Genomic DNA, 26756 nt, shown 5'->3' on the forward strand with positions numbered 1-26756 from the left:
CAGACATCTTTCATCACTAAACGAGTATATCGCCTGTGCCTGGAACGTTATACGCAGTTGTAGAGGAGTAGTCTGATGTCCCACCACGTCTAGCTGCCGCATGCTTGCTAGACTCAATGGCATGGAATTTCTTGCCCACGTCTCGTGCTTGGTTTACACCCTGCATGATGGAATTTAGCAGCCCGACAAGGTTGACATTGTTTGTCTCGCTCTGTACTTCCTTTTCGAAAGCTTCCTTGTCTGAAGGGATGACGAGGTCGAGCCGACTGATGAGAGCTTGAATTTGTCGAATGACGTTCAACGACGGTGTGGTATTGTTGGAGTCCGTATCCATGCTCTCCTCTTGAGAAGCTCCGGTGATAAAAGAAGGTGGTAGACGCTCCAGGTAAGCAGTGATGAGCTGGATTCTAGAGTGCAGCATCTTTATGGCGTTTGCCTTGGCCGTCAACGAGGCAAGCATCTCATCCTCCTCCCGCGTGAGAACTGTTGCATCATCCAGTGGCTCATCCTTCTTCTCGTCAACCTCGCTTTCCACTAGCCTTCGTTTTCCTTTTCCGTTTGACTCAATCGAGCGAGCAGGTCGTTCATCCTTGGCAGCTGACGCAGGGGCACTAGCAGCGGCGTTTCCACCACCACTAGCGACGTAGTTCATGCTAATCATCTCGGTTTCATCGGTCTCGACGGAATACGGCACCTCTCGGAACTTTAGCTTGAGCAAGGTATCTCCATCTTCCATTTTCTTATCCTCTCCATCGTTGTCAGCCTTGGCATCGTCGACTTCGTAGTTGCTTTCGTAGATGGTCAGCGGCAGTTTACCGCCAACCGAGTGCTCCATGACCTCTTGGGGATGGAAGCCCAGCAGAATGGCAGATTCGTTCCAGCCCTCGAGGATCTGGCTGTGGATAGGCAAGACGGTAGATGAGGGACCTGACGGTGGCAGCAAGGTGTACCAGCCGACAAAGTCTAGTTTTCGATCCTTGTGGACAAGGCACACTGGAAGCAAATGCAGCGGTTAGCAAGGCATTGAGCAGATCTCGGGTTGTCGTATGTTGGAGTCGACGTACTCTGCTCTAATCTTGAGCTGAAATTTACAGGATCAATCAAATAGCCTCCCGCTATCAACGGAGCTTCCTGGGTATGGCAATCAAAAGCGTGTTCGATGGTGATTTCTCGGCCATTCTGCTGGCCCAGGAGAGCTCCGATAATAGGGCCCTTGCTCTCTCGGAGTGTGTGTCGTGTGATATAGTCGGAAATTGTGAGAAGCACCAGCGGATGCAATACAGCCTGGAGCTGCGAGCTCTTCTGGGCAGACAGCAGCGAGCCTTCACTGGGGTTCTTGAGGGACGTTGGAGGATTCGCCGGGTTCGCGGTGCTAGCAGTATCCATGGTGGCGAAGGGGAGCTGCCCGTAGCTAATACCGCTATAGAATCGTCTTCGTGAAGGGAAAATCTGCTGCTGGGGTAGTCCTACAGGTGAAGAGTGTGGTGTTGTATGGGCGACGATGAAGCAGCGTGTGGAGCTGGAGCTGGTTTAGGTTGAAGGTTGAATCGGCGACTTGCCCCGCGTGCCGTGGGGTTGACATGACAGCGGGTGTGATGACTAAGCTCTTGCCTACGGTTGATGTCTGCTTGAGCTACCCTTGACTCTATCAACTATCAGTTGAGAGATGCTCTCTGCATAGAGGTAGGCTTGATCAGGAATAAGCATAATGGAACAAAATAAGGAAAGCTTGTTAGTATATGAAATAGTCGTAGTTCTCTTGTGATTCAGCCTTCCAGATAATCTGTTGCTGCTTGACGCTGATTTTATATATTAACTTTGTTGTGGCCCTTATGATGTTATACTTCCTTCATAGCATTCTAATCTACAACAAACAACTCGTGTCACCAGTATATACAGTGGTAATTGTTCGGATGATGCAGCCAACCATTCAGTAGTATAATTCAATTACACTGAAAAAAAACAAAAAAACATCTTTCAAAGCCAGGCAATACACGGTATCATTATGATGTCTAGTGCTATATATAAATATGTGAAAACCCCTTACGCCATAGCAATATTCGTAACCCAAGTACATGTATATTCGCCCTCCAGAAAATGGAAATAAAAGTAAAAACATTCGTACAACCCTCTGCTGCGCTTGGATAGGACTGATTACCAAATATACAGGAATGGTAACTTGACCAAGGGGCGTGAAGAAGCAGCCTCTAAATGGCAGTAAAAAAAGAAACAAGCAATCTCTATCTTACAAGAAATAATCAGCGACTGGCTTCTTGGCTGGCATCCCCCTAGAGTCTTGGGGCGCAGCTTGGAATACCCGATATCGTCGAGCAGGGCCATTCTTCGGGCCACCCCTCGACTCAATAACGGCGCCAGAACTGCGGCCTACATCTCCGTTTGTCCTCTGGAAAATGCCTGTACCTGACTCATCCTCTGTAAGCTCCAACACGGCCGCAACATTGCCGCATCGGTAGCAGTAGTTTGGAGCTGACCAGACGGTGACAATGGAGGCATCAAACATCTCCTTGAATCCCTCCATGACCAGCTGGTGCGCACGAGCAATGAGACTCAGATCATTCCGATGGTTGAAAACCTTGACAATATCGGCTCCGAATAAAAACCCAGCGCCTCGGGGCGAGAGACCCCAACCGTCAATTTCGTCTGGATCGGACCACAGCAGATCACACATGGCTCCTTCGTGCGGGACTTCCTGCTTCCGGTCGATGAGCCGTATTTTGTCTACTGTGTCAACCAACGGGCTCAATCCACCGTGCACACAGAGAATGGCTCCTGTCGGATTGCCCACGCTTCCACTGCTGGATCCTGACGCTCCTGAACCAGGCGGACCAGTCTTGTCTGCTGTGCTTTTGTTAGGAGCTTCGAGTTTCTCTTGAGACGCTGATTGGTTGGCGCGCTGCCGAGGAAAGCGGCTGATGATGGAGCCTGCTTGATCGCATACTTCGATTTCGGTGTCGTCGTCATCCGGCATGCCAGGCGAGAGAGTGCTGGACGCTCCCAGAACTATGGCGCCAAGGGCGAGATAGTCAAAAACGTCACAGCAGTAGCGCCATACGTTTGCACTGCCGTATTTGCGAAGGCATTCGTCGTAGAAGCCATATACCGTCGTTATTTGGCGAGATTCGTGATTGCCGCGTATCAGTGTCATGCGGTCGGGGTATCGGACTTTGAGACAAAGCAATAACAAGAATGATTCGAGAGAGTAGAAGCCACGGTCGACGAAGTCACCTAACAAATTCCACAAGTGTTAGTTTTCATGATACGCAGTCAGAAGGGTTGAAAGGAGATGCCATACCCATAAAGAGATAATTCGTGTCGGGCACGTCGCCGCCGACGCGGAACAGCTCCATGAGATCGTGAAACTGGCCGTGGATATCACCACATATCTAATCATTACACGCAATCTTTGGTCAACGCCCATCCTTGCTATATCAAAGAGAGTCGATAGAGAGGCTCACTGTTACCGGCGCCGTCACGGTGACGACGTTGCCCTCCTCGATAAGCAGCTCTCTGGCGCGGTGACAGAGCTCCCGCACCTGGTCTTCTGGAATGGGGCGGCATGAGCGCAGTTGCGCGATCGCCCTGCAGACGGCATTAGTGGACAATCAGCACGCCGAGGCCAGGTTGAAGCGAGACTGACTTGTCGAGATCGCTCATGATGGGAGAGGCAAGAGAAAGGTGAAAGGTCGACAGAGGTCGCACGAGAGGTGCGCCGGTCGGGATGCAGCGATACTCGAATCGGATAATAAGGCGGCTATAACATGTCTCGGAGATCAGTCGCTGAAGATCAAGCAGTAGCCAATGCTCGCTTGATATTGGAAAAGGCAGAGTCGCGTGGGTAGATAAGAGAGGTTGAAGATTAAAAATGGATCGGCGCTATCGCGTTCTGCTCTCAGGATTAAAGTGGCATGCCCGCTATTGCGCTAATACTGCGGTACTGCGTACGGCCTCTGAGTTCAGTGACTACTAGTACTGCGCCAGCCGCTGTCAAATCTCAACATGAATTTTTTAGAAACTAGTTGTTCAATTTACAAGATGCATAATCACAACACTACTACTTTGTATCACTTTATATCATGATTGCTTTATGTAAAGGTAGTCAAGGCAGAGGTCCTCTCATCTAAGCCGCGCTTTCAAGCGTTTGATACAGACCTGGCAGGGTTACAGCTCTCAGTGGACACTTTAGCGCTTCAGCACCTTATTAAAGTGCGGCTCCCGAGTGCTTGGGACGCCCGAAGGAATTACGTTGCGCCGCGCTCCGGATGCGGCAACCTCTAGCTCCAAGCTAGGCGCCCAGCCAATCAGAGAGCTTGTTATCGAATCATCGGGAAATCGCTTCTGCACCACCGGGCGTCTTTTTCCTGCCCGCTCGAATTGCCAGCAGCTATGGGTCCTGGGCTCTGCTCCTAAGAAGACGCTCATCGCCAACCTCCAATTGGGCGTGTATCGTGGCCAGCAGGAACATGCCACGATCCCCTTGTGAGCCCCCAATGGCTGGCTGTCGCCGGTATCGAAGCAGCTCGACTAACATGGCAAACTTTGCAGCTCCAAACACCACATCCGATCAATCCCGCTAACTCCCGGGGATTGCCCAGCCATGACACCACATCTTCACCCCAGGTCGCGCATGACCTCGTCCCTCTTCGCTACGACGCTGATTGCCAGCTTCTTCGTCGTTGCGCTGCCGCATGTTCTGCCATGCCCGGTGCCGCGGACCAAGTACGCCGATGGGGAGATTATCGTCGACGAGAACGGCAGACGGAAGAGATGGAGGAGCAGGGACGCTATCGTTGCAAAGGACGGGCTTGTGCAATTCAGCCAGACGACGGACGACGACTTTGAGCATGCGGAGGAGCGAGCAAAGAGAGAGTGCCCAGTACCAAAGCCCGGAGGCATGCTGGGAGAATGGCTTGGATTCCACGCCACCAATGACAAGACGAGGGCAAGCAGATGACGATTGATACCACCCCAAAAAGAACAATAAAAAGAAACAAACCGACAAATGAGCCAAAAGTGCCGAGTTTCAGCGCAAGACCGTTTTGTGAATGAGTGAATTGAGGCAGAAATCGACAATGCGTCTAATGTGCCTGGACCGACTCAACAGGGCCGGCCGAGAGATGCGGTGTTTGTTTCATGCCTGACTTGGGCACAACTGTGACAGCAAACTATACAGAGACATGTCATCTATCGAGCTTTGTGTCTTTTGAATTGTCCTTGTTACTATGTTTAGCTCACAAGCTCTTATAGGTTCCGTCCTCCGGGCGCCTCCGCAGACAGCCGAAACCTCAAGAGATAGCTGGTCACACCAATACCAGAATTATCGCTTGATTATTGTTAGAGATAACTCTAACTAACCTTGAAAACCTTAGCAATAAGCCTGTAAGTAAGGCGGGGGTGCGTCGTTTATGTTTCTGCAAGGATTTCTCAACCTGGTGGTGAGAAACGTCCCGAGAAAACTTCCAAACAGGGGACGCTCTGGCGCGACCCCAACCGAGCGGCTCCTTGGCAGCAGCTGCACGGCCATCACAGCCATCACAGCCATCACACTGCTGCCGCCATCCAGACCTTGGCCCTGTGTGCGGCTTTGTTTGTTGCCGGGCGATCTGGTGTCTGAGAGTCGCCGGGGCCTGAAACCTGCCCCGCGGCCTCTCAAACGTGGGAGCCGGCAGAGCGTTGACAGCTTGTTGCCCCATACAGCGACACTTGCCGCATTCGGCAGCCTTCCTCAGCAGGGCCCCTAGCCGTTTCTGCGACGCCTCACCTTGACCATCGCTCAGCCTTCTCAACCCGCACCATGCCCAATCCTGCGATGGCTCAGTTTGAGCTTTGCTGACTTACACTGAGAGGGCCTTGGACTTTGTGTCGCATCATTTGCACTCGTCTTCTCAATCGCCTTTGTTGGGAGACGGTTCGTGTTTCGCGTTGAATCCTCCAGTCTTTCCGATTCACGAAGCTTGGCTTCCACCGCATCCAGCCCAGGAGTCTCTCCAGTCCTCATTGGGGTATTATGGAGTATCCCATGACATTACGGTGATCAGCCGAGATCAGGAACGGCATTGGAGCCAGGAACCACCCAACCGACCAGGGGCTCTATCCCCAGGATGTAGCCTCTGGATATCACCACATCCGGTCTCAGGGAGAGCGCGCAAGCGATGATACCTCGCTGCCTAGCTGCCAGGCTTCGGATGAGGTCGAAGCAGAACGAAGCTTGGTCCAAAGCTTGGCCACGGAATCATCCGAGGTATCCTCTTTCCACGAGATGGAAGAGGAGTATATTATGCCTCTCCGCCGCCCCCCCTCAGTTCTTGTTTCTTCTCTTTTTTTTCCTCAGGGTCGCTGCGCTTCACTCATTTACATTCAATTCTTCTCCTTTTTTCCTCAACAAGAGCTGTGCTCTGTTGCTTCGATTCACTGAAACCTCTGCTTGATTGAACCATTCCTTGACTTTCTTATCTTCAACTTTTTTTTATTTTTTATTTTTCACTTTTTCACATCATTCGAGATGAAGCCTTCTTCAGTCCTTCTTCTTACTGCCGCTGGCCTGGCAACAGCTCTTCCGGCTCAGCCTATCGCTGCTCGCTCGGAGATTCAGGATGCTCCTGTTGCTCGATCTTTCTTTGAGCACGCCGTCGATGTCGTCTTCGCCAGAGATTTGGTTGCCCTGAATGCCAACACCGCGGCTCCCCCCTGCAGCTGATGCCGCTGCTGACAAGAAGGGCGCTGCTGCTACCACCACGAGCGCTGCTGCTGCTGCTGCTACCACAACTTCTGCGGCCGGTGCGGACAACGCTGCTGCTCCTCCTGCAGCCACTGATTCAGTCGCCGCTCCTCCTCCTGCCGCGGCTACTGAAACTACCGCTGCTGCTCCTCCTCCTGCAGCTACCGATGCCACCGCTGCTCCTCCTCCTCCCCCCGCAGCCACCGATGCTGCTCCTCCTCCCGCTGCTGGCAACGGTACTGCCTCAGCAGGCAACGGTAAGGGCAAGGGTCAGGGCAAGGGCAAGGATCAAGGAAAGGGCCAGGGCCAGGGCAAAGGCAAAGGCAGTGGCAAGGGCGGCAACAACAACAACAATAACAACAACGGCCTTGGCGATGCCATTAGCGGCGCCCTCGCCCAGCTCGGCCTCGATGGCGTCCTCAACGTTGGCAAGATCAACAGCCTCAACGGCGCTCAACAGATCCAGCTGCTCTCCCAAGTCGTCGTCCTCCAGACACTGGCTGATTTGTCAATGGTCACTTCCAAGCAAGTCGTCGTGGCGCTGAACCAGGGCTTCCAGAGCAGCGGTCTCAACGTTGTCATTAACGGTTAAAAACGGGGGGATGAAGAGGATATAACTAACTGTTGGAGTGTGAAAAGAGAGAAAAAAGGAAAAAAAGGAATGAGACGAAATGGGATATCAATAAAGGGGCGTTGAGATAGTTGATCTGGCGCTCTCATGGAACGCGGAGGGAGTATGTAGGATCGTGATAAATAACATGGGAAAAAATGGAAAGAATTGCCGCATCAATACATGCCTTGCAAATGTGCGTGTGAATGAACTTGTCTCTTTTTGGGGATCGTATGAAAATATTTCTGAATCATCTAGTTGTAAGGTATAGCAGCGCTTTCGTAACATCCAACATAAGAACCAACAGGAAAAAAACAGCAGGGCCAAACAAATCAATTACCACGAGGACATACAATGATAGATGCAATCAAAGGGGGGGAAAAAGAAGAAACGTCTTCAATCTCTATGCTTCTCATACCCAGACAGCTGCCAATTCATAAACTCCCATCATCCCATCCATTCAGGTCCATGTCTTATTTCAATATCCTTTCCCGCTCACCTTGTAACACCCACGAGAAAAAATACAAATAAATAGTAAAATAAAGAGATTTTTCAAAGAGTATAGACAAAAAAAAAAAATATTCAACCAACTACAGCCTTCATGCTCAGACTCTCAAGAAAGCCCCCCCAAGTCCTCCTTCTTGACTTCCACAACAGAATGCTCAAAGCTGTCGATTCTCACGCGCGCACTCGTCTCGGAGACGACTTCTTGGAATGCATTTCCAAACTTGTTTAGGCCATAGCCCCGGTCATTCTCCGCATCATCATCATCCGAATCATCTTCTGATTCCGATGATTCTGACCCTTCAGACTCCGTCTCCAGCTCGTCATCGTCGCCGTCATCGTCATTAGCGGCAGCCCGTCGAGCGGCGCGCTTGTCCTGTTTAATCTTTTCTTTCGCTTGTCGAGCCTCTTCTTTCTTCTTGGTCTTGGCGTCCTTGTTTGCCTGTCTCTCCTGCTTGGTCGCTCTATTCATGAAGACGGCATCTGGCCCACCACCGCCACCTGTGCCGACGACGACATAAACTCCGCGCTTCTCGTTCAAGCTTGCTACCACCAGGGGTGTTCCACGGCCACCGTGAGATAGCTTTCCTTGTGATTCTTTTTCCTGCTCGGCTAATGCTTCTCCGATCCAGAGAGCTAGTTTTGTCAACGCCGCTGGGTGGGTAAAGAGAGCTACGTCCGGGCCATCCTTGACAACACACATACGGAAAGCCCGAAGGTGCTTGATTTGCTTCTTGTTGATGAGTGATGTTCCCGTTCGGTAGATTGCACGGTGTAGGAATTGTGCGGTCGGTAGTCCAGCTTTCAGCGCGTCGATGCTACAAAACTTGTCAGTACAACCTATCTCTTCTTCCACAATTGTAAATGAATCTAGCTCACTTTTCCAACGCGTCATAAGCTTCCCAAAACCGAGTAATCCACTCATCGCCTTGGGCAGCCAGTTCCAACTCGTCCTCCATCTCCCGCGTCATCTGGCTTGGCCCTGGATTTGTCGCTTCTAGAGATTGAGCGTGTCTGCCCACTTCCAATAGTGCACCAATCACGACACCGACGTCCTGAGCACTGAGAGTCGCGCGCCAGCCCCAACTTCGGACAAAGCCCCATCCATCCTTGGCTCCCGCTCGATCTTTACCATCAGTGTCGACCGAGGGAACCATCTCGTCGAGGTTGTAGAGAGACCCGTATTTTAACAGTTTCGCTCTGAGCTCACGCTTTAGTAACATATCCATGTGAGTGTAATTCTGCTTGCATTGCGCCAAGCTGACCCCCATCTTGGCGAGAAGCTTGTGCAGTCGTTTGATGCCCGGTTCACTCCAAGTTTTTAGCCTAGAGAATAGGTATGGTGAGTGTAGCATGCTATCGTAGAGGCTCCAATGTCGAATCAGGAGAAACTTTGGCTCGGGCGAGAGACGGATCCCTGTGTCTTCAGGATTCCTCGCCGTGGTTGGTATGACGCCATTGTTTTCAGGGACTGTCTTTCCGTTTGCGACTTCCGGTGGATTTAGTCTCCGAACCTCATCTCGCAAGAGTTGCCGTAGACGAGCACCTCGTACACCAAACCACCCTGATGGCTTCCCAGAACCTCCAGACCGAACAGGTGCAGCAACCCCTGCTGACGACCTTCCATATAGCTCCATGGATGTAACGCCCACTATTGCCAACCAAAGAAGGTCATTGTCATCGCGACCTAGTTCGGAGGCTAAAGAGTACATCATTGATGAGATGGGCTCGGCAAAAGACGAGCCCATCTTGTAGTATTGGTGTAAGACGGTCTCATTTTCTCGTCGCATTCGTAGTAGTCGTTTTCTCAAAGCACGGGCTGAAGCGGCGGGCAAGGGTTGGGCGCCTGATGGGGGTTCGACGGGATCGCTTGACAGTATAGGACCAGGATCTCGGATAGACAGCAGACCCCTGGGCTCCGGTCGGGTAGGAGATCCGACTATCGAACTCGACTATGTGCATGTCTGGTTAGAATTGCGTCACAATGAATCAGCAGCAGCACTTTGGTATTATATACGTACGGAATTGCTTCTTCGCCGCTGGCGAGGCCGCGACTCATCGTCGTCGCTGGAATCATCTTCATTCAAGCTCTTCCTCTTTTGCCCCGCATGAGCAGATTCATTGCCAAAATCACCGTCATCCTCGTCATCGTCATCCTCACTAGAGTTATTGTCGTCGTCGTCGTCTTGACCCTCAATGTCTGGCATGTCCAGAAGCGCAAGATATGCCTTGCGTTCCGTCGTGAGATCGCCTTCAATGTCGCCATCGTCGAACACCACAATTCCGCCCCTGCCCGAGTTGTATGCCCGATCGATTGCCCCCCCCTGAGACTCCAATTGGACTCCTCGACTTGTACGAGCTTGATACTTGGTTGACAGGTTCGAGAGGGAAGCCGCCGAAAACGTTGGCCAGATTCCACGGCCGATGCGCATCGAGCACCCAGACTTCCACGCCGCTGTAGGGAGATTCCTCGCCCTCGGGCTCCAGACCCAGCAGCGGCCCAAGGTCGACCATGCCTCCGACGCCGAGGCAAACAACGACGCCTCCGCTGCCGCCGTGCGACTCCATCATCGGGACGACCAGCTCCCTGCCAGCCTTTTCCAGGTCATTGTATCCCGCGACGGGCTGGATCTTGTGCGGAATATAGTCATGTTTGAGAAGGCGGGCGAGGATTCGGCATGCGCAGAGGGCGTCCGGCTCGAGGGCGACGAGGATCAATACCGGCGGAGAGAGAGGATGGCGAGTGTTTTGCAGATGCGAGTAGAGCTTCGATATCAGGGACCGCGGTAGATACATGGTTCGGATTGGCGAATCTGTACGTCTGTAGCTATATCAAAACCCAGTGGAAGCTCCAATCTGTCGAGGATGATGGACTGGAAGCTGCAAGGCAAAGCTCTTGTTCTCTTTGTTTGTTGAATAGGAGACAATTGCCCTGTTCACGCGCCCAGATCCTGGCCTGGCCGTGACAGAAAAGGGAACTGGCGTCAGACACGGGCCGTCAAAGCGCATAGCACATGTAATATGGGAGGGCTGTTTCAAGTGGAGAAGAAGATTTTAAAAAAGCAGATGCAGCATATCAATGCGAAAATACACAAGACGTAAGAAGAATAAAAAAAAAGGCCAAGAGCAAATAAAATGCTGAAGCTGACGCTGATGCTATGCCGAGCTGCTGTAAGGCTATGTAAGGCAACACACTCTAATTTTTTTTTTTTGTTTGCGTTGCAGAGATCTCGAAGCCCACGATGGCATGTTTTTGCGCTAGAAAACGCGTTTGGCCATTAAACGCAGCCACTGAATGACGCGCACCGCGACGAGCTTTAGCGGGAAGCATCAATGGAGGGGTCCTCGACGAAAGTGGGGCGCGAATGCGGAACGCCGCCGCGAAACTGGCAAAAGAAAATCCGATCCATAAACTGGTGCGAATAGACAGCATGTACTTGTATGTAAGTGAGTGAAATGTTGTGCATATGCCTAGACCCTCCCCGATTTTCCGTATCCACGTCGATAAAGCTTGGTACTTTTTGTTTAATTAGGTCCTATCCAGTTATTTGTCACTGTTTCCAGGCCGATTGAGGAAAAAAACCCGCTGCCAAACCTCGCCACTAACCGTTTGCTGTTGCAATGCAGATGCAATGCATGAGAAGGCGCCCTTTATCTACACTAAAGAACAAGGACGGAAGAAGAAGGAAAAAAAAAAAAAAAAAAAAAAAAAAAAGGGAGAAAAGCTCGTAGAGATACTAGCCATTCAGCAATGCAAGTCTATAAGAAGAAAAAAGGGAATAAATACCTAATACATGCGACACCTGCCTCGGACCGGGCCAAAAAGGGGATGGCCGTATCCGTCCTGTATCCCGTTAAATTTCCAACGCCCTTTTTACCCAATCTATATATCATCCCCCTCTCACCTGCTGCAAGGCCGGATGTCCATCCCCAACGCCCAATGCAAGTAATATTGCTGGCAATGGGCAAGTCATACTACAGTAGATGTATTTCGGCCCGCTCGGCTGTCAAATAGATTAATACAGTCAGCGTAATGTCTGGTATAGGTAGTCTACAGTCCAACGGTGGGTTCATCTACTGGTCCATGATACGGCACCCGTTTAAAAGGGAAAAATATACGACAACTCAGTCTGCAGCTAAGGCCATTTTACCCACACACTCTTCGGAGGACTTGAAACTGCGTGACATGAGTGGATACGAGAGTACTCGGCGGGAAATCCGATGCAAGGTGGCAGTACTGCCTTGGCAAGAAAGAGGGAGCGGCCTCTGAGGTAGGAAGCTTGTTTTAAGATTACAGCAAAACAAGAGTCCATAGATGGAGGCCAGTGCTGGCTTCTTCATGACCACTAGGGGAAGATAACATCTCGTAAGAGTCGAGGCAACACTGGCGTCTCGTACTAGTTAAAGCCATTAAAGTAACAAGCTCGTAGAGCTACCACATTAACTTATTATCGCACAACTCATGATCATGTCTGGGGGAAATTCATACACTACTACCGATTATCCGGTTTCTTAAGGGGGGAAGAGACGACCAATCTACTTCTTTTCTAGACGGTTCAAGCTTGCAAGAAATGATCCGAAGAGAGCATCTGCTAGCTAGTACCGTATTGCGGCCCTCGTTATCCTGGCATCTCTTGTGATATCCGCAGTAGCTGGTAGGCCCAGGCAGTACAGTGAATGACGTGCGGCATAATGTCAGAAACAGTCAAGTATAGGGATCTTTCTGCTGGAACAAGAGGCTGAACTAATCATGTTGGTAATAATTCCGAATGGTCAACACGAACCTCTCTACCAGCCGTGTGGTGAACGACGGCACCAGAGAGCAGAGGCCAGAGACCAGAGACCCTTTCTGACCCCTACCCTTTTCCAGGGAGGGTGTGGATGGCTCCATTCAACGAATGGTACGATGTTGATGCTCGTATGCGTCTCATGCACGCCTGTGCGCCTGGGACTCGAGCGCGGAAGACGGCAGAGGGCGTCCATTGCGTGGGCTGGACAGGTTGCTGCTGACACCGAACTCGACGGATGTTTGATTTCTGGCCCGGATGAGGGAGGCATGTGAAAGCCAGCGCGAGCCTGCTGGGAGCGCAAATCAGTGCTGCGAAAGAGGCGTCCGGTGCCAGCCACGCTGCACATCTGCCGGGTGGACTGGCCTGGATGGCTGGCTGGTCGTGTTTCATTCACCATGTCGGCGTCTAGGCTCTACCCCGCCGCCAGCTTCGAGGCGTTGGGACTGGGATTGGGCCGGCTGCCGGCTGTAGCAGATCAGCCTCAGATGGAGGCAGAAGGGTGGGACCCGGTGCTCTTAGCCGCGTGCTGGAGCTGGCAGCGCCAAGTCCAAGTACAGGTACTGGACGAATGCATCTTGTGCCTACAGTACAGCGACATGTTTGCTCCCAACGCCCGGCGTGCGGCTTCCAGAGCGCTGCCGCACCGTCGGTACCAGTGCGTGCCTGCTGCAGTCGCATCGGGATGCCCTGTAGCGGTACACCCGACATTGCACGGCTCGCGTAGCTTTTGCGGAACTGCCGAGTGCATCCAGGATGCCTCGCTTGGCCTTGGCTGTTGGCTCGTTGCCGCCTCTTGTTTCCCATCCGACCCCTCGCGCACTCGCAGATGAGATGAGATGAGATGACACAGCACAAGACGACGACGGCGTTTTTTCTCCGAGCCGAGAAAACCCCCGTCAGTCTCTACCGCCAGGCCGGTACGCGTTGGCTGCTCTGCCCTTCAGCTGCCTGTTGCTGAGACAGACCCGGAGTGCAGCGCAGCCGCATTCCTGGCCGTAATCCGCGGGCTTGCATTGTGCCGCAGAGCGAGGAGTGTCCAATTCTGGCTTCGACAGTCCGGGTGTCTAGAGTGGCGCCGCCACGTCCGTGGCCTGCTCACCGCCCTTATTTCGTAGCTTCGCAGCTCCTCGACGCTGTGCGGCCGAGAAAGGGAACCTGCCGGAACGCTGCCAGGGCCTTGCGTAGCGCCTAGACGCCCGCTCGTGTCAAGCTGTGGACTGCTGCCACGCTGGTTTTCCCGCCCCCCCCGGGTCTTTTTCTCCCACTCCCCGACAGCCAGAGGATGACACACCGCACCAGACTGTCGGGTCCGGCTGTTGAAATTTTTGTCTTTTTTTTTTTTTTTTTTTTTTTTTTTCGGAAGAGGGGGGGTGCGCACAGTTAAGCCAAGCAGCGTTGGGTCTGGACTGCTGTTGATTTAAATGCAAGACGACCTCGCCAGCCTGTCCAGGACCGTTGTATCAGTGTCGTCTGTACTGAAGCAATATGAACAGCCACTAGATTCGCTTATTTGCTTGTAGCCCTGGTGGCTGCTTCGGAAGAGTAGGTAGGTCCAAGTATTACACCACCACTAAGGCGGTAGACTTGCTCAGGACAAGCCGCCCAGGGGAGCTTGGCGATGGTTTTGGCTTGGCGACGAACTAGACGGCGCTACATGGCCGTCTCTCTTTCTGTCTCTGCTTGTTCGTTTGCCCACGCCCTGCCTCTTCGTGATTATCGATACCTACGAGTATAATATTGATTTCTATGTCTTGGTACTAGCAAAGTCTCTGGCAGGGCGCATGCGCACTAGGTCGGAAAAGTCGTGCTCCGTTCACGTACTTGTACGAGTACATGTACCTACTGTATCAATCATCCAAACAGCCACCAACTAATGCACTGTATTAGCGGACCTGAGACGCTGTTGGGCCATGGCCCGCGCTGAGCTGCTAAGCGGAACGGTCCACTGCCTTAGCCATGCAATGAGCTGTTGCTTCGCGCATGATGGAGTGCACACCATGGCATCATTAGTGGCCCAGCAGCTAGCTGCTCTGACGCTCCTTGTCTGTACTCATCATGATGCCAACGAGCCGGAACGGCGTCTCTGCCTCTGGCATGTGGCGTTTCGGTGTCTCGATGCTCCTTGATGCTTCTCTCAGGCGCCAGGCTCCTTTGACAAAGCAGCATTGGAAGCCCAGAGTGCAAAGGAGCTCGCTCGGTTAGTAGCCGCACGCATCATTTACACCGCCGTAGCAGTCGCGGCCCACGCAAAGGCGGTCGGTAGCTGTGCCCAGCAACGAGGCAGGAACTATACCAGGCAAGTACCTACATTAGTACTGCCAGGCCGGGGCTACCACACCTCCAAAGGTGAGTTCCTTCCTGCACATACCTAGATAGTACGCCAATGCCTCTGGGATATGGAGTTGGAGCGCTCCTGCTCAGTCTATAGTCGGCATTAGTGCTCGCCTTGACTGCTCCTACCTGCCTGGGATTCTACCAATCAAGAGATGGCAGGAGCTCACCAGAGGTGGTTCCGAGATGGTAGGTACTAGTAGTACTACTAGTAGTAAGTACCTATACTAAGGTAATGGGGATCGAGGCGCAACAAAGACGTCGGAACATCTCTCACGTACTCCGTACACAGCAGGTATATTGCTCTCTTCGGCGCATCGCATCGGAAGATTTTCTTTGGCCGTGAAACGACACAAGTCCACTCCAGGTCCCGTCTGGACTGGCTGCCTTAGTGTCTCATACCCAAGGTACTGCCTGCTCGGACCAGGCTGCCCGCCCCTCTTGTAGCGGTCATTCCCGGTACCTACCAGGTACAACCGCGCATTCATTACGTCTTGCAAAGGCCTCTCCATGAATCGAACTGACAGCCAGAACTCGCCATGCTGCCAATTAACTCCGCCGCTGCATGCCATTGCCGCTCGCTTCTGGCATCTTCTGGTCCTGCTCTGGCGGCTTGCTTCAGCCACATGCGCCACCAGGCCGGGCTTGCACCTCAACCGACTGCATCAGATATGCACTCCATGCCTGCTAGCAGCCATGCCCAGAACCCTGCGGGAAAGGCCCTCGACGAGCTGCTAGAGCTGCTAGAGGCCCCCGCCTTTTGCTCGTCGTCGTTGGCCGCTTCTGCGTTCCTCTCTCGCCATGACTCCGGCTGCTCTCCCTCCCTTCCCAATCCGCCGACTTGGTCTCAAGTCCCGACATGACGGCCCAGGAATACGGAACCTGCTAAGAAAAACCAGCCGCTGCTCTCCACCCCGCTATCACGTCCGTCCCAGATCGCTGGCTACCGACGGCCAACGCACATATCACAGCCGAAGCCTATTTGCCCTGGAGCCACGCCCTCTTGTTCGCTTTTGGCGCTCTGCTCCACGCCCCCAGAGGGTCCTCTTTGCGCACATGCCTTGAGGTAGCAGTACCTCCAGCCTGCAGCAGGGGACCGCGCCTGCGCATGTACAGCTAAAACTGAGCAGACTCCCGCCGTCCAGCCTGCCAGAGCTCCGTCTCGACTCTATCCTCACGACTCTGGCTCTGCTCAATTGCCGCATCTCCTTTTCCCGTCCGTCGTCCAGCACCTCTTCTGCTCGACTCCGGATCCCTGCCGCGGGCCCGGCCCTTGACTGCCAGCGCTGAACCTTGTCTGACGCCGCACCGCACCGCCTATAAGAGCTGTCAGGGCAGTGCTTATGTGCTTGTCTGACCCTCCATCCCAAGCCGCTGGGAGAGCGACCTAACACGCACAGAGACTCTGGATTGCCACGAGCGCCTCGCATTGGCCAGCAGGAAGCCCTTGCCTCGCCGGGTCCCATCCTAGAGTGCCCACCGACCCGACCGGTGACGCTGGATCCAGCCTACTGGGCCTCTAGGACATTGCGTTTTGTGTGTTTCGGTCTCGTCTGGGTGTGTATAGTGCGCGTGTGGTTTTCTGGAATCTGCGTCCTTCTCCGTCCGTGCCAAATTTCTGCTTCCGGCTCGGGCTCTCTCGTTTCTGGGGGCGTGGCTCATTTGCCTTCTTATGGTACCGTAGCCAATTTGATCGAGGCACCCTTTCAGCCCTTTTTTTTTCCCTTCCCTCCTCTGGCTGGACCACCCACTTCTGCAAATCATTCTTGGAGCTTTCCACTTCCGTCTCAAAATAGATCGACCTTGGCTCCCTAACACAGAAGGCGCACTCTACTCATTTCTCCTCCTCACTCTTTCCCAGTAGGCATCGTCTTACAGCCTTCTGCTCGACGGGCTTGTCTGCATTGGCAGAAAACTTCAACTGGTTTGGGAACGCCTTCACAACTCACACGCTTCTCTGAAATTCTCTCTCTTCTTTCTGCCCCCGCCCACTCCTCTCTACTTTTTTTTTTTTTTTTTTTGCCTTCAAGGCACTTTTATTGTATACACTAGGCGATCATGAGTAACCAGGGGTCGGGTGGCGATCACCACGGCTCGAGCGAGGACTCGACGTCAGACTATGCCGACAGCATTGACTTTTCTGAATTCACATCCATCGACACCGCTCAGATGGTTCACAGATACCGAAATGGCAGGTACGTCACAGATGAAGCCCCGATACACTGCTACCTACCTCCTGTAGATGACGAAAAGAAGAATCAAAGACAAGAAGCCGAGTCAAGTGGATGAATGCTAACCAGTAGCCAGACGGTATCAGGGATGGTTTGAGGGACGATATGGGCTACCAAACGACGACACAGAACAGGGCCGTGAGCACCTCAAGCACAGGCTCTACTCGGATTACCTCCTCGGCGGCGAATTCTTCATCTCACCGATCGGCAGCAACCCCCAGAAGATTGTCGACTTGGGCACGGGCGCTGGATTTTGGCCTGTCGACGGTTCGTCAAGAGCTATTTGAATGCCATTTGATTCATGCGTCAGCTAACATAATCACAAAGTGGCCGAGAAATACCCCAGTGCTCGTGTCATTGGAAGCGACATTTCAGCTATCCAACCTCCCTGGTCTCCGCCAAATGTTGAATTTCGGGTAGAGGATCTCGATGATGAAAACCATCCTTGGACGAGAATTTACGCCGGTGCCGACCTTATCCATACCAGATCAGTCATACAAACCGTTCGCAACCCCGAACTATTTCTCCAAAGAGCTTTCGAGTAAGATGATGATGGCTCCCCGTCCTTCGCCTTTTACCCCTTCCGCGAGTAAGAGAATATTCTGACCAAACGCCATAGGAATTTGAAACCGGGCGGGTGGCTTGAATGCCACGATCTTTTTATACCTCTAGTGTACGAAGACGGCACTGTAGCAACAGATCATCCCGTTCAGCGCCTATATGACCTCGTAAACGACGGACCGTTCGCAAGACGATATGGCTGGCAGCTCTATCTTCCCCCGAGATTGCCGCAAATTCTCCGGGACATGGGCTTCGTCAACATTCAAGAACAGCATACCCCGATTCCCGTTGGCAGATGGTCGCGGCGCTCAAGAGATAGGGAAATGGGCATGTTCAACCAGGACAACCTCATCGACTGGACCGCGGCCTTACTCATCAGGCACGAAGACTTGGGAATATCAGAAGAAGAGGCACGACAACTGTGTCAGGAGACTCTTATGGCCATGGACAACAACAAAATCCATGCTCTCCTCGACTGGGGGGTAGTCTGGGCACAGAAGCCCCTATGATGGCATTGCTGCCTTGTTTAGATGTGATGCGAACGAGACATCATTTTACGCGGCAAGACGACGGAACAAAGCGAAAACGGAATAATGAATGAAGGAATCAGAAGAGTGTGTCGATGAGAAACAACATCCCTTGTGGCATAAAGTACCTGATGTCCTTCTCCACCATACGTCTTATGATGCAATGGTTTCTTCTTGGAAAGAGCCTTTCACTACGATGAATGACGACGCCATCTACTCCCATCTACTCTTGAGTACTTATTACTCTCATTCTCCATCTTCATCTCTTGGGGCTATTGGCATGGGCAGTGTGTTAAACCAACGTCACCTGTCAAGGAGTTGAAAGCCAAAAAAAAAAAAAAAAGCTATTTAGACAGCAGAAGATGGTGTGAAGGGGATCACACCTCTTGGACATTCTCTTCTTCTTCATCCCTACTCGTTCGCTGCACATTTCCTCCCCTTTCTCCTGACCAACACAATTCCTCACATCTCTACTACCTACCATCTCATCACTCGCATACGACGCATCTAGGAAAATAATCGCATCATGGGACCGGAAAAAATAAAGCAAGAATAAATCAAAAACATATTGGAGGTTAATGGGAAGAACCACGGCGCTGGCTCGGTACTTGGGAAGCGGACAAAGGTCGGCAAGGGCTGCATCATCCTGTTTTGGCAATTTCCTTGGGTAGTATCTAAAGAAGGGCAGATATCCACTTTTTCTTTTTGCATTTTCCCCCCGTTTTCTTTCGCCTCTGGATCTTGAATAACGAAAACGGGCATTTGATGGTTGTTAATGGGCTGGGTGTTTTTTCTTTCTTTCTTCTTCCACCGTCTTGGTACAAGGAGACCTGGGATGGTCTCTGGGTGCGGGTTTATGAGGGGAATTCCCTGGGACTAGGTCACATGAAAAGAGGTGGGATGGTTGGGTTGCGATGTGGCTGCTTGGAGACAAACCGTTAAGCCTTGCCATGCTTGGGCCGCCACAGAAGCAGATTCCGATAACCGTTGGACACCAAGAAAAGAGCGGGTGACCGGGAATGTTGGCAGTTACGGTGTAGATGCCGCCAAATGTCTCGTCACGAAAGAGTGATATGGCGGACAGGTCAACCCTGGCTTCGACACCCTGGTCTGGCGACTTGTCCTATCCTGTCTCTGTTATCCACTTTGATACTCTGTTTTGAACACCGCTGTCTTTGATCCGCTTCTGTTTGCAGCAACGAGGCGGCCCTGTCCAATTTCTATGTCGTCAACTTGCGTTTGTAAGCCTCCCCATCCCCGCGCAGCCAAAGCCTCGCGATTGTCTCTCTGTTGCCTTTGCCTCTCGTTGTCTCTGTTCATATGCACACCGATCGGATATCGCGCAACATCCCTTGCCCCGTCCGCACTTTTGAACACTCGCTATGCATTAGCCGCCCATCAAAGGGGCGCCCCCAGATCAGAGTCAGGCGAGGATCTCATATGCCCACCACACGATTTGGTGCTGCATGTGTGCATGGGGTGGCGGTGATTGATGGAAAGGCGGCGACGACGACATGACCCGATCGGTTTTGTGGCGGATATGTGTTCCAGTACCCTTGCCGAATATATTATATCTTGTATCTTGCTACTTTTGCTCTTGCTCTGTATTGCTTGGGTCCGAATAATAATGCCCCATACTAATAGTATCGATACTTTGACTACCGCTGCTAATTTCTTTACTCTTCTCTCATCTCTTTTCCGCCCGATTTGGGTACATACTGTTAATTATTATTAACAAAGACTTTGGGGGGTGTTGAAACTGAGGTTTTTTGAGTGAGTGATGTGATATGTATCAGATGTATATGTGATATATGCAGAGCGAAGTTGATATCACTTTGGTGTTTTTTAACCAGTCAAGGGATGTTTATGAGCGTGTAAATGCTCGCTTATTCATCTGCTGGTCTAAAAAGGGCAAAAAATGGCAATCTTTCAAAATCACCGCATACCCAAGTTACTAAATGTAAAACTGCAAAAGTCTCGTTTAGTGTATTTGCATGCGCATACGCCGATGAGTCGGTGTTTTCCAGAACAAGTCAAAACAGCATTGCCATGGGATAGATACATGGAACCCCCCCCGCTCTAACAAAAAAAAAGCACCTAGAAGCCTGGAACCAACAGCAGCATCCCTTTAGTATTTCCCTACCAGAATGGTTATCTGTAAAATAATAATCTACCACTACTCGGAGCTAGTTCTTACATTCCCTGCATCCCTTTTTTCCTTGTGCGGTTATTGCGACGGGCATACCGCGCAACCCGTAAAAAATTAAAGCGACCCCAACGCAAGCAAACCCCTGGTTACCTTTTTTTCCACGGAACAAGTTCCTATTAGTTCAGATGGAACGTGCGTTTTTTTTTGAATGTGAGAACTAAGGGAGATTTTTAGCCCAATGGAAAGAGGGAAAAAAAAATATGGAGTTTGGAATAAAAATGAACGGAGATAAAAAATTACAAAAAACGAGGAATGATTGCGGGAGTTACGGGTGAGTAGGTTATTAGAAATGGGTGATTTTGGATTATAAATGATGGGCGGGAGAGTAGGTATATAAAAGACTTTTGGTCTGGAATGTTTCTTTCTTGCTTTTTGTTTTCCTTTTTTTGACTTGATAAAATGATTAAGAGCAGCGAAAGGATTAAAGATAATCAAGAATTCTTTTAATATATAAATTATATAGTATATACTCCCACATATGATCTTTATAAAGAATCCGGAATGAGGCGATTCTTTTTGTTTTATTTCCCCGTCGCGGAGTTAGGTGAAAAAAAAAAAAATGAAAAAGCGGAGTTGCCCAAATCTGACTGACCTTTTTTTCGAAGAAGAAACCAACCTGATCTAGGTACTAGTAGCCTAGTAGGATAAAATAAGGTGGTGAAAAAGTTGCTCATCAGGACCTTGTTAGGGTATTAGTAGCACAGACGTACCAAATTACGCAAAAGAGATGAGTCCGTGCTGGCTACCCTAGTGATGACCTCGTGATATCGGGGGGAGATCGACACTGGGTGTTTTTATCAGCTGGGAAGAGGGGGGAGTGTGAATGAGTGGTATGTGGTTTCTGCTCTACTTGTACTAGTCTACTAGAGTATACATCATGATACGTCGATATTATGTACAGAGGAGTCTTGTATACGCTCTGGGGCCATAATGTACCCCTGGCTGAGTGACGATGGCCATGTCTCTTCCTTGCCTGAATAAATTCCCCTTGTTCGTGATCCAGAAAACAAAAATCCTCCCAAAAAAAAAAAACATCCCTTTGTACTGTATATATGTGTGTTTGCGTATAAGGTGGGTATATCTTCCAGTCTCCCTTCTAGCTTACCGCCATCTCTTCTCCCCGATAAGTGTGATCCATCCAAAGTCGCCGTCTAGTTTCCAAACATATTCCCCGACGGTCCCCCTCCCCCGGGGCCGCCGTATCCCCCCATGTGTGGAGGCGGTCCGCCACCGCTACTGTTGCGCAAGCCCTCCATGCCATTGCCGAATCCAGCGTGATAAGGGGTGCTGAACCCTTGAAACGTATCGGCGTCCTGATAGCCCGACATGAGAAATGACCAGTCCATGTCGTCTTCCCCAGACGCCGAGCTGGAGGGCGCCATGGCGGGATGGGCGCCGCCAAACCCGGCAGTCTGGTCTACCGGTGGGGTCATCATGGCAGCGTTGTTGTCTGGCGAGTTGGACGACGTCTCGCGAGTCCGCGGCCGAGGAAAGGTCACGACCGGGGTTGTCTGCTCGCCGGGGTCTGGGCGGTTCTCCAAGCGTGCTTTGCGCCGGGTCTCGACACGTTCCTGAAGCTTGGATATGAAATGCGGCATGGGAATCTCTTTGCCGGCCGCTCGCTGGGCCTCGTAATGCGCCGTCCAGGCCTTGACAAAGTGGCCACTAAAGGCCGTGTGCATGGGGCTGTGGAGATTGCTCAGAAGGCCTCTGAGCTCGTAATTGGACTCAATGGCCGCCCAGGCCCTCTCCACCAGCGGCCCCGAACTGCGTTTGCGGAGCTCCTGGACCAGGAACATGTATGCCGGGAAGGGAAAGTAATGCATTGCGTACCACTTGTACGGCTGGAGGCTGGGAGACGACTGGACCACGTTGTCGTATTCAAGCATCTCGACCGCTCCCAAGATGAGGGTGTCGCGCTCTACTTCCTTTAGCGGCATCGGGTCGCTGTTGAGGCTGCGAACTAGGAAGTTGATGATTCGCATCTTGCAGAGCGCCGCTCGCGTCATGGTCAGGGTGAAGAAGTGGAGAGGAATCTTGGGGTCGCAGTGAACCAGGTACGTGCCCTCGATGTGAGCACAGAACCCGTCGAGAGTGTACGCGGGAGTGTCTTGGCCAGCAAGGCGAATCGTGACGGGGCTCGGCTTCCCGGGCTGGGCAGCGTCCGTCTTCTTTTCGGGGTACATCTTGAAGCTGTCTCTGTTGCTGTTGCTTGCGACGGCCATGGAGAGCTCAACGCGCGTCAGAGCAAAGAGCATCTCGGTGGGGCCCGAGTGCGGTGTCGGGGGCTCTTTGCCGTCAATGTGTAGATCAGAGTCATTGACGTTTAAAGGTTTCTTGCAGTCGCAGCCGCTAGTCAGCGCAGTCACGGTCGAACCCGTCATCTCCCCTACACGCCGATCGTAGGAGACGATTGTCCACCATAGGCGCCGCCTCTGCTCAACTTCAAAGGGGGACAGGCCGTAGCCGTCGGGGTCGCGGTGAAGACCCATCCGCTGGGCGAGGCGAACGGCAATGCCCATCATGCAGAATACCTGCCTCGGGTCTATATACCACCGGACGGCCATCTGAATTGCGTATTAGACATGAATCATTGCAAGATTGAGTGAAAGGCCTTACCAAGTATAAAAGATATGCCTGCAGAGTCAGGGGGTCGGGCATGCGCATAAAGCCAGCATTGACCAGAGCCTGCTGAAGTGCTGGGAAAAACCTGGCCAACAGCTCCTGCTTTGTCTCGCCAAAGGTTCTCTGGACCTCGCCATCCTCGAGAGAGTTGACGCAAATCACGTAAATGGCAAACATGAGGGCCTCGATATTCTTTGGGGCCTCGTGAAGGCGGGACGTGGCCTCGATGACCTTGCTCTGAATGCTAGGCACATGGGTCATCTTCAGCAGCGGATTGATGTTGTCAATGTAGATTTGCCAAAGCTGGAGTATGTGGATGGAGGGAGGGTGCAAGTGCGTGACGGAGGCTATGGAACCTCCAATGATGAAAGGGAAGCCGTCCTGGTTGGCAAACATCTTGTCAAAGGCGGCATGGATGAAGGACTGGTTGGCGGCAAGGTTGGGGGCATAATCGTCCTCATCTTCGGACGAGTCTTTGAGCATCTGCTCGCTTGCTCTAAACTATCAGTTGGTCCCGCAGTCAGCATCTCTCCCCATCTATATGGAGATGTGTAAGTGAGTTTACCTCTTTGTGAAGCGAGAACCACGCTCCGGGCTGGCGGAATCTGCAGCAGCACGTAGCTTGTGTCAGCATCTCTGCTTGGCCATGGCCCTTGTCTCACAGCTTCGGCAAACATGTGAGCGATTGGAATCAACTTACGAGCCTGCGCCGGTCGAGTTGGGAGGGTTGCCCGATGCTTCGGCAGACGTCTTGAGACTCTCAAAGTCGGTCTCCAGCTCGTCCACCTCGTCGCCGGCCACGCCATCGGCCCTATAGTCGGGGTCAATGGCATCGAACTTGACGCCGTTCTGCGCCAAGAGCGCCTCGTACTTGCGCAGCCGGTCCAGCAGGTCCTTTTCCTGCAGGCGCTTCTTGCGGCGCCTTGGCGGCTGGGGCGGCACGACGCGACACTCGGCGCCGGCCTTGACGCAGTTGGAGCAGGGCTTGTTCTTGTCGCAGCGGACCTTGCGCTGCTGGCACAGCACGCAGCTGGTGCCTCGCGTGAGCTTGACGGCGGCCGGGTCAAACGCCGGCGGCTGCTGCTGCTGGTGAGGCCGGGCAGAAGAGGAGGAAGAGGCGGCATTCGGGCGCGGCTGCGGTGGCGGCGGGGCCGAGCCGGGGGCTCTTGTGCCGCCTGCAAAGCTGGCAGACGCTTCGCCAGACATGATGCCCAGACGATGGAGGCTCCGGCCTGTTGCGTTGGCAGCTCACCGGATCATGCGAGGGCGAGTGCCGGCGGAGGCAGAGACTGATTGGCCGGGCCAAGACCCTGCATGCGGCTGGCCAGATTGTCTCCTCAGGCGCCCTCCGGCCCTTCAGCGCATCGGCCCGGGGGTCTGCGGCTGGCTGGAGCTGGCTGGAGCTGGCTGTCGCCGTAGGGCTGAGTCTCGGTTGCGAGCGACGATTCTCGGACCCGGGTCCAGGCTCTTTTTGTCCTTGGCTGCGAGGCGGTTTTTTTGGTTTGCAGTCGGTGCGAGATTTGCATTGGCGACGGAGGAGAAAGCGGGGGCGGGCGCTGGTTCAATGGAATTCTGCGCTGTCGGCTGTTGCAGCAGCGGGCTCGGGGCCAATCAGCGCTGGGGCACGGCTTAGTTCAGCAGGCGACTCGTTCCAGCGGCAGCGCATGTAAGGCCCTTGTCAATGCGACGAGGCAACGGTAGCATCAGGATGCAGACGGCGCTTCCTTATTAACAGCTGCTACATGGGCAGTACTTGGATGACTCATTGCGCGTGTCTGCGTGTGCTGGGCGGAACTGGACCGTCGGAGAGTTGCTGCAGTCCCCCTTTGGGCAATCGATCAAACAGCGTCCACTGACAACAAACGCTCGGGCAGATGCCAAGGCAGCCTCCCGAGACATAACAAACACATACCGACGGAACGGTATGCATGCTGCCATGTGAATAAAAGTTGGAGTGGTATGATCTCGTCACTTGATTGTGTGAATCATCCGTTCGTCAGTGCAAACGCATTCGCATGACGTTGAAGCTTGGTAGCTGAAACGAAAAGGAAATGAAGCATACGACAAACATCACCGCCATCCTACTACCTGCTTCGTCAACAAAAGGCATATTCACCATGGCACAGGCAAGCTCAACACGTAAGCCAGACAATGCCACGTACCAGGACAGCTGTAAACCAGAGCCCTTGAAATTTCAAACGCAAGTCCAATCTCCACCCTTGACTCATCGTCCACGACTTACACGCACTCCCACGCAACAGCCCCCTATCCCCAATCTCCTCCAGGCGGCTGCCTAGCCTCATGTAACGAGCATTGCTTGCATCGAGGACCGGGCCCAGCACAACAAGCCACCAAACACCGCAACCAGCAGCCAACAACAGCCAGCAACAGCCACAATCAGGCCAAACAATAGGAGCTCGGGCATCGCCTCGGGACCGAACCGTGAGGCGCCACAGCCCAACGGGCACTAGCGCCCCAGCTGCATGTCCGAGATGCTCTTATGTCTGCAACTTCTCGGCCGGTTGGGACCCGGAGCTCGTCCAGCGTCTAAGTGAAGGCACGGCAGCCCAGCTACGGTGCCGAAGCACGATGGCGGCAGAGTCTGTTCGCTGCTCTCCCGTCGTATTGACCCAATCAACGCTGCAGAATATGGCCGGAAAGGGATAGCCATGGCGTTTGGGGCCACGCGCCAGCAGCCGTTGGCATTTTGCACTCCTTTTCCAGCCTCTTACTTATAAACGTTTCATCTTCTTCTTCCTCTATGATGAGTCTGCATTCCAGAATTTGCATTTGTTGGTCGTCGACCTGAGACAATCCCATCGAACAAGAACAAGCCAACACCCCCCATTCGCTCAAAATCTCCTGACTGCTGTGTAACGCCTCTGATACGAACACCAAAGTCTCTTCACGATGCCTTTCGCCGATGAAAAGACCGCGGCGGCAGAGCCAACGTCTCCTACCGACCAAGCTGGATTCTTCACCACATCTTCATCCGAGAATGGGAAAAGCTTCGACGCATACGTCCATGAAAAACCCGAGTCAGCACCGGCAGTTTCACAGCCAGCAAACCAAGATGATGCTCAGGCCGCAGCAGCACCTCAGGGCCCAGCCCCCGACAGCCCAGAAGCAAACTACAATCCCAAGTCTGCCAAGTTCTGGCTCATCCTGCTCTCTGCCTTTGTGTCCATGTTCCTCGTCGCCCTGGACCGAACCATCATCTCCACCGCCATTCCCACAATCACCGACGACTTCAAGAGCTTGGGCGACATTGGATGGTATGGATCGGCTTATATGCTTTCTACGGCTGCGTTTCAGTTGGTTTGGGGACGCATCTATCGCTTCTATGATTTGCGCTTCACCTTTTTATCTTGCATCATCATCTTTGAGATTGGTTCTGCGGTATGCGGTGCGGCGCCAAGTTCTCCCGTCTTCATTGTTGGTAAGTGTCCTCTCTCCTTCTAAAGGTGTCACCCTTTTTGTAATCACGTCAAGGCAAAAACCACAATGTGATAGCATCATCAGCATCTAACATGACACAACAGGACGAGCAATTGCAGGTGTAGGCTCTGCGGGAATCACCACAGGATCGATGCTGGTTACGATCCCCCCTAATCCCCCTACCGAAGCGTCCC

The 26756-nt window shown here is 52.6% G+C and overlaps 11 protein-coding genes across 12 annotated transcripts; 6 read left to right on the forward strand and 5 right to left on the reverse strand.

Moving 5' to 3' along the window:
* Window positions 1-16: 16 nt before the first annotated feature.
* TrAtP1_001303 (uncharacterized protein) lies at window positions 17-1386 on the reverse strand (the record flags this gene model as incomplete). The annotated part of the gene is made up of 2 exons (XM_014086154.2): window positions 17-993; window positions 1065-1386. The coding sequence occupies 2 exons, from the start codon at window positions 1384-1386 to the stop codon at window positions 17-19; spliced, it is 1299 nt and encodes a 432-aa protein (XP_013941629.1).
* A 589-nt stretch (window positions 1387-1975) lies between these two features.
* On the reverse strand, window positions 1976-3870 carry TrAtP1_001304 (uncharacterized protein). The gene is made up of 4 exons (XM_014086153.2): window positions 3659-3870; window positions 3477-3600; window positions 3314-3404; window positions 1976-3246 (listed from the first exon to the last, which is right to left on the reverse strand). Exons 1-4 carry the CDS (start codon window positions 3673-3675, stop codon window positions 2246-2248), a joined length of 1233 nt encoding a protein of 410 aa, XP_013941628.1. The 5' UTR covers window positions 3676-3870; the 3' UTR covers window positions 1976-2245.
* Window positions 3871-4615: 745 nt separating this feature from the next.
* On the forward strand, window positions 4616-4972 carry TrAtP1_001305 (uncharacterized protein; the record flags this gene model as incomplete). Its single annotated transcript, XM_014086152.2, has 1 exon — window positions 4616-4972. One exon carries the CDS (start codon window positions 4616-4618, stop codon window positions 4970-4972), a length of 357 nt encoding a protein of 118 aa, XP_013941627.1.
* A 1711-nt stretch (window positions 4973-6683) lies between these two features.
* Window positions 6684-7328, forward strand: TrAtP1_001306 (uncharacterized protein; the record flags this gene model as incomplete). The annotated part of the gene is made up of 1 exon (XM_014086150.2): window positions 6684-7328. One exon carries the CDS (start codon window positions 6684-6686, stop codon window positions 7326-7328), a length of 645 nt encoding a protein of 214 aa, XP_013941625.2.
* A 226-nt stretch (window positions 7329-7554) lies between these two features.
* Window positions 7555-11109, reverse strand: TrAtP1_001307 (uncharacterized protein). The gene is made up of 3 exons (XM_014086149.2): window positions 9872-11109; window positions 8730-9802; window positions 7555-8668 (listed from the first exon to the last, which is right to left on the reverse strand). The coding sequence occupies exons 1-3, from the start codon at window positions 10280-10282 to the stop codon at window positions 7960-7962; spliced, it is 2193 nt and encodes a 730-aa protein (XP_013941624.2). The 5' UTR covers window positions 10283-11109; the 3' UTR covers window positions 7555-7959.
* Window positions 11110-12706: 1597 nt separating this feature from the next.
* On the reverse strand, window positions 12707-13030 carry TrAtP1_001308 (uncharacterized protein; the record flags this gene model as incomplete). The annotated part of the gene is made up of 1 exon (XM_066110934.1): window positions 12707-13030. One exon carries the CDS (start codon window positions 13028-13030, stop codon window positions 12707-12709), a length of 324 nt encoding a protein of 107 aa, XP_065967007.1.
* Window positions 13031-13035: 5 nt separating this feature from the next.
* On the forward strand, window positions 13036-14140 carry TrAtP1_001309 (uncharacterized protein; the record flags this gene model as incomplete). The annotated part of the gene is made up of 2 exons (XM_066110935.1): window positions 13036-13295; window positions 14134-14140. 2 exons carry the CDS (start codon window positions 13036-13038, stop codon window positions 14138-14140), a joined length of 267 nt encoding a protein of 88 aa, XP_065967008.1.
* Window positions 14141-15510: 1370 nt separating this feature from the next.
* Window positions 15511-15834, forward strand: TrAtP1_001310 (uncharacterized protein; the record flags this gene model as incomplete). The annotated part of the gene is made up of 1 exon (XM_014086147.2): window positions 15511-15834. The coding sequence occupies one exon, from the start codon at window positions 15511-15513 to the stop codon at window positions 15832-15834; it is 324 nt and encodes a 107-aa protein (XP_013941622.2).
* Window positions 15835-17029: 1195 nt separating this feature from the next.
* On the forward strand, window positions 17030-18272 carry TrAtP1_001311 (uncharacterized protein; the record flags this gene model as incomplete). The annotated part of the gene is made up of 4 exons (XM_014086146.2): window positions 17030-17166; window positions 17279-17469; window positions 17530-17743; window positions 17822-18272. The coding sequence occupies 4 exons, from the start codon at window positions 17030-17032 to the stop codon at window positions 18270-18272; spliced, it is 993 nt and encodes a 330-aa protein (XP_013941621.1).
* A 2601-nt stretch (window positions 18273-20873) lies between these two features.
* TrAtP1_001312 (uncharacterized protein) lies at window positions 20874-24649 on the reverse strand. 2 transcript variants are annotated; one of them, XM_066110936.1, is made up of 4 exons: window positions 23825-24649; window positions 23690-23729; window positions 23119-23625; window positions 20874-23066 (listed from the first exon to the last, which is right to left on the reverse strand). In XM_066110936.1, the coding sequence occupies exons 1-4, from the start codon at window positions 24328-24330 to the stop codon at window positions 21651-21653; spliced, it is 2469 nt and encodes an 822-aa protein (XP_065967009.1). In that variant the 5' UTR covers window positions 24331-24649; the 3' UTR covers window positions 20874-21650. The 2 variants fall into 2 exon arrangements, with proteins under 2 accessions (XP_065967009.1, XP_065967010.1); XM_066110937.1 differs by having other exon boundaries at window positions 23690-23847.
* Window positions 24650-26034: 1385 nt separating this feature from the next.
* On the forward strand, window positions 26035-26586 carry TrAtP1_001313 (uncharacterized protein; the record flags this gene model as incomplete). Its single annotated transcript, XM_066110938.1, has 1 exon — window positions 26035-26586. The coding sequence occupies one exon, from the start codon at window positions 26035-26037 to the stop codon at window positions 26584-26586; it is 552 nt and encodes a 183-aa protein (XP_065967011.1).
* Between the last annotated feature and the right edge of the window lie 170 nt (window positions 26587-26756).

This window comes from Trichoderma atroviride, chromosome 1 (genome assembly GCF_020647795.1).
Source record: "Trichoderma atroviride chromosome 1, complete sequence".
Taxonomy (NCBI): Eukaryota; Fungi; Ascomycota; class Sordariomycetes; order Hypocreales; family Hypocreaceae; genus Trichoderma; species Trichoderma atroviride.

What these genes read in the sequence shown, in the direction of transcription:
- TrAtP1_001304 (XM_014086153.2), bottom strand. An exon ending in CCGTGACGGCGCCGGTAACA is followed by an intron (nt 3,405 to 3,476) that starts GTGAGCCTCTCT and finishes TGTAATGATTAG; the next exon opens with ATATGTGGTGATATCCACGG. An exon ending in CACGAATTATCTCTTTATGG is followed by an intron (nt 3,247 to 3,313) that starts GTATGGCATCTC and finishes GGAATTTGTTAG; the next exon opens with GTGACTTCGTCGACCGTGGC.
- TrAtP1_001307 (XM_014086149.2), bottom strand. Translation starts at nt 10,282, where the DNA reads ATGCGCATCGGCCGTGGAATCTGGCCAACGTTTTCGGCGGCTTCCCTC. An exon ending in AGCGGCGAAGAAGCAATTCC is followed by an intron (nt 9,803 to 9,871) that starts GTACGTATATAA and finishes ACATGCACATAG; the next exon opens with TCGAGTTCGATAGTCGGATC. An exon ending in GCTTATGACGCGTTGGAAAA is followed by an intron (nt 8,669 to 8,729) that starts GTGAGCTAGATT and finishes CAAGTTTTGTAG; the next exon opens with CATCGACGCGCTGAAAGCTG.
- TrAtP1_001312 (XM_066110936.1), bottom strand. Translation starts at nt 24,330, where the DNA reads ATGTCTGGCGAAGCGTCTGCCAGCTTTGCAGGCGGCACAAGAGCCCCC. An exon ending in GGTTCTCGCTTCACAAAGAG is followed by an intron (nt 23,626 to 23,689) that starts GTAAACTCACTT and finishes ACCAACTGATAG; the next exon opens with TTTAGAGCAAGCGAGCAGAT. An exon ending in AGGCATATCTTTTATACTTG is followed by an intron (nt 23,067 to 23,118) that starts GTAAGGCCTTTC and finishes TACGCAATTCAG; the next exon opens with ATGGCCGTCCGGTGGTATAT.